The sequence below is a fragment of the Austrofundulus limnaeus genome, unplaced genomic scaffold (genome assembly GCF_001266775.1).
Source record: "Austrofundulus limnaeus strain Quisiro unplaced genomic scaffold, Austrofundulus_limnaeus-1.0 Scaffold739, whole genome shotgun sequence".
Taxonomy (NCBI): Eukaryota; Metazoa; Chordata; class Actinopteri; order Cyprinodontiformes; family Rivulidae; genus Austrofundulus; species Austrofundulus limnaeus.
This window is the reverse complement of record NW_013953141.1, coordinates 11,003-15,165: the sequence shown is the minus strand read 5'-3', so window position 1 is coordinate 15,165 and position 4,163 is coordinate 11,003. Positions and strand designations below refer to the sequence as shown.

At 37.0% G+C, this 4,163-nt stretch overlaps 1 protein-coding gene across 1 annotated transcript in view; it reads right to left on the bottom strand.

The window, feature by feature from the left end:
• Window positions 1–3,862, bottom strand: part of LOC106532262 (uncharacterized) — a gene marked incomplete at both ends in the record, with an annotated part of 8,928 nt that extends 5,066 nt beyond the window's left edge. The window contains 4 exon segments of the mRNA XM_014028282.1: window positions 43–78; window positions 2,182–2,359; window positions 3,488–3,607; window positions 3,767–3,862. Of these exon segments, the coding sequence (XP_013883736.1) occupies window positions 43–78; window positions 2,182–2,359; window positions 3,488–3,607 (334 nt within the window).
• Window positions 3,863–4,163: the final 301 nt, after the last annotated feature.

The window sequence follows — 4,163 nt, the reverse complement described above, 5'->3', positions numbered from 1 at the left end:
TGTTGAGATCATTACCATTTACAAAAGGGAATAAATTCATACCTTTCTCATCTGAAGTTCCATCCATGGCAATCGTCTCTAAAATGGTAATGAGAAATTTGAAGAGATTTGTTTAGAACAAATAAAACATTCAAGAACCAATTACACAAAATGTAAAACTATAAAAAGTACTTACAAAGCTCTTAATTTTTTTTTGCCTTGAACCTTATCAGCAAACATTTTTATTTATAAAGCCTAAATTATATTATTTTTTACTAATATATTATTTATCCATCCCTAAAAAAGTTCTGTCCTCTATAAATATCACAATTTCATAAATCCATTCTTAAATACAAAAGTTAGTAGCTTCAATTTCCCTTGAATTAAAGTGTTAAATGTTAGTACCATTGACATCAAGGTGGATTTCATCCAGACTCTTCCCTTTATACTCTCCAAGTCGTCCGTGTTCCAGTGCAAGGAGAACTTTGCTGATTTTTGCTAACTGCATGGTACCCTCTGGAAGGCGATAGTGCTTTCTGTGAACTGCAATGTTATGCCCGAGGAAATCTGCCAACTGGTCAAGTTCTGTGGTCTTGAGGTTCAGAACTGTCGATAAAGTAGCAATGTGCTTCCTGAGTTTTGTTGAGGTGAGGGCTGTAGGGTTTTTGAGGCCACTGCATTCCCTCACAAACTGCCTTATACAATCTGAACCCCTGAGGTAAAAGTTAGAATAAGGCAATGCAAACAAGTATTGATTTTCTTTCAGGATTCCGCATGTTTCCCGCTTTTCATTCAGAGCATCAATGGATTCCTTCATCATCGGACTCAGGAGAACGGGAACTTTTCTTCCTCTCTTTCCCACTATGGTTATCCGAACAAAATACTTGCAAAGTTTTTGTTCAAGTGCAGTGAGGGCCAGGTTAACATCCTCATGTGGTTCCGATGTGTCTTTTGAAAAGTAAACTGACAAATGCATCCTGGAAACCTCCCCAGCTCGTCTGCGGTTGAAAAGGATTATTTGTGCCAGAGTCACTTTGGCTAGATCCTTCCAGCTGGACTGTGAGGCCTCTTCTTTCAAGGCATGTAAATATTCCTCCTGTTTCTCCGACAAATGGTCATGAAGAATCTGGACATCATGTGTGAAAGGCAGCAGAAGAGGTGCATTCCACTTCTTCTGTTGAAGCTGGGTTAAAGCTTGGCTTGCAATGTCATATTTCCAACTTTCTTGATATAGCTGTGAAAACTCCTCTGCATTTTGGACAGTTTCTTTATCTTTCATCTTCAGTCCTTCAGTCTTAATAAACATGGCAAAAGAATGCATGTTATGACCAACTTTTCGAGCGAGAGATGGTCGTTCATATTTGCAACTTTCTTCATTGAATCCAGCAAGACGTCTTGAAGCAGCGACAAGTTCAGTGTACCTTTCAGGCTTTACGAGATCTTTAAGACTCTTCACAGGAACAGTATTTCTTACTTCAAGTAGAAGTCTGCCAAGCTCTCTTAGCTTTTGACGGATGTATGGGAGTTGGCTGTCTACTTTCTTGCACTTGTGGAACAATCTGTATCCAAACTCCAGTATGCTTTGATCACTCTTACATGCAACTGTAATTTCGTCTTGATGCATCTCACTTAGGAACTTCCAGTAATGTTCACTGAACTTTGGTGGAACTGGTTCAGCAAATGCACACAATGCTTGAACTCTTGTTTTACCCTTTTTTGAAGGGTCATCTTGAGGCTTAAATTTGCAGGTCTGAAAATGTCGCCACAAGGACTTTTTTCTGAACAGCCCATAGCAATGTAAACAATGACTGAATATTTCTACTTCTGTTTTCTCCTTTGGTTGTTTAAATGCAACAAGCTCGCCTTGGTTACTATCCAGAACTTCATTGTTGTGCTCAAAATTTCCCTTATTTCGTATGTAATCCAACTGGATTCGTCTTTGTTTGGAGTTTATTGGCAAATTATAAGCTTTTGCAACCTCTGTTTGATCCATGTGTTTGCGCATTACATGTCTTGACATTTTTTGCACAACTACACCACAATAAACACAGTGGTGTTTCTTGTTATATGTTCTGGATCCATCTTCCTTCTTCAAAACAGGAACAACATAAACAGATGCTTCCTCCAAGGGTGCCCTTTCATCATTACATGTAGTGGATCTGGAATCATGACATTCAAAGCTGGTCTTCTGACTGGACTCACCCTTGCTTTGCCTGCAAAACTTGCTTCTGTTTTGAATAAATGACATAGTTTCATTCTTCAGTTCTTTATCCATAGATAATTCCACACTGGCTTCACTGTCTGAGCTTCCTCCATGGGATTCTGGAATATATTCTTCTTCACTATCGTCACTTGCTACATCTAACCCTGCAAAACTTCTCTAAATAATTTGGAGAAAGGAGAGAAAGAAGAAGTTATTATTTCTTCCTTTATTAGAAATTAATAAAAGAACTAGGACTTAATTTTAAGTCTAGTCATAATTGTCTAAAATACAAGAAATAAAAGCTTGAAATAGTCTACTTTATGTGCAATAAATCTTAAAAAAAATTTCACTTTCTGAAATGACTGGCAAGAAATATCACACTTTTTAAGCAATATTCTAATTGCACCTGTAAAAGAGTGTTTGGTCAAATTGAATACAGTATATTCTTGTTTTGAGTAGATTGAGATCCAAACAGATACAGTAAAACGCTTTAAGAAAAAATATCTAATTCTAAGAAAAAACATATGGAAAAATTAAGGCCAACTAGAAAAATGTGTCAACTGAACAAGTTAAATGAATTAGTAAAAAGGCTATAGCAATAAACACTAGCTCTTCGTTTAAAGCAGAGGTGCCCAAAGTGGGGCCCGCAGGCCAAAATTGGCCCACCAAGCCATTTGATTTGTCCCACCAGCAGATATCCTGGTTACTAGATTGTAATATCCTGTCTTATGTAGAAACAATATTTTCACTTAGGGTTTTCAACCATTAGTCCAACTATACATACAAGGAGCTGTAGTCAGATGGTCTTACTCATGGTACTCACTTTATCTTTAAATTATGTTAAGATTAAATATAAATTACTGTATAAGTAAATACAAGAGACATTTAGACCAGATTTAAGCCCATATCTAGATTTGCACAATTTCAAAGGCCACATATACTCAAATTTAAAATTATGAAAAGTCACATGAGCCTTTGCTGCCTGAACATATGTACAATGAATTTTCTCCATGTCCATGGGCTGAAAACAAACAAAAGAATGTAGTCAACCACACAATGGGCTAGTTTAATCATAAAATATAAAACAACTTTACGAAGTATTTGCATTTCATGTTTTATATTATTGCATGTGGCCCGCAGCCCTCCAATTCATTTTGATTTTGGCCCTTTCAGGGAAAATGTTTTTTTTTTAAATTTTGGCCTTGTCAGGGAAAATGTTTGCCGGGCACCCCTGGTTTAAAGCAATCAAATCATGTGTCTACTCTGGCATTACTCTTTTAAATGACATTGATTTGTCAGACTTACAGAGAAGCAAGTTCCTCTTTTAGACCTTTGTGAATCCACTGACAGTGAGGTTAAAGGGTATTCCACACAGTCATTATTGGAATCGTAGATAGCATCAGAAAAACTTGGAACTTTATTCATCTGTTGGAAAAATTACATTAAGCTTTAATTGTTCATTTCCTGTGATTGTAGTTGCAGAAACAGTTATTTAGAAAATGTTATTTGTTATGACATTTTAGAACATATTTTGAAAAAAACAACATGTATTTCTTTACCATTATTACTTTTCTTTTTAAATACCTTTTGTAGAGGAGAAGAGAAGTCTTTTGGGGAATCAATGTCAGTATCATCACTGTCTGAGTAGTCCACTAGAGGAACTCCTTCGATAATTGATATCTACATGGGGAGGATGGAAAGAAATGTGCTGTTAAACTTTAAGCAAGTTAATCTTATATGAAGTATAAATGTCTGTCTGTTTTCTTCCGCTTATCTGGGGTCTGGTCGCGGGGGCAGAAGCCTCTTTCACAAGTCAGAGCCGTGCTAATGCCAGGCTGAGCTGCCCGGCTTCTAGGCGAGCCGGTTATTCATAAAACAAAGATAAAGCCGGGCATTTCCCACCCTCAATCGATCATTCACAAAATGGTTTTCAGCACGGGTTGAGAAGAGGTGTGGAGAAAAAGCAGCAGCTGTGATTACG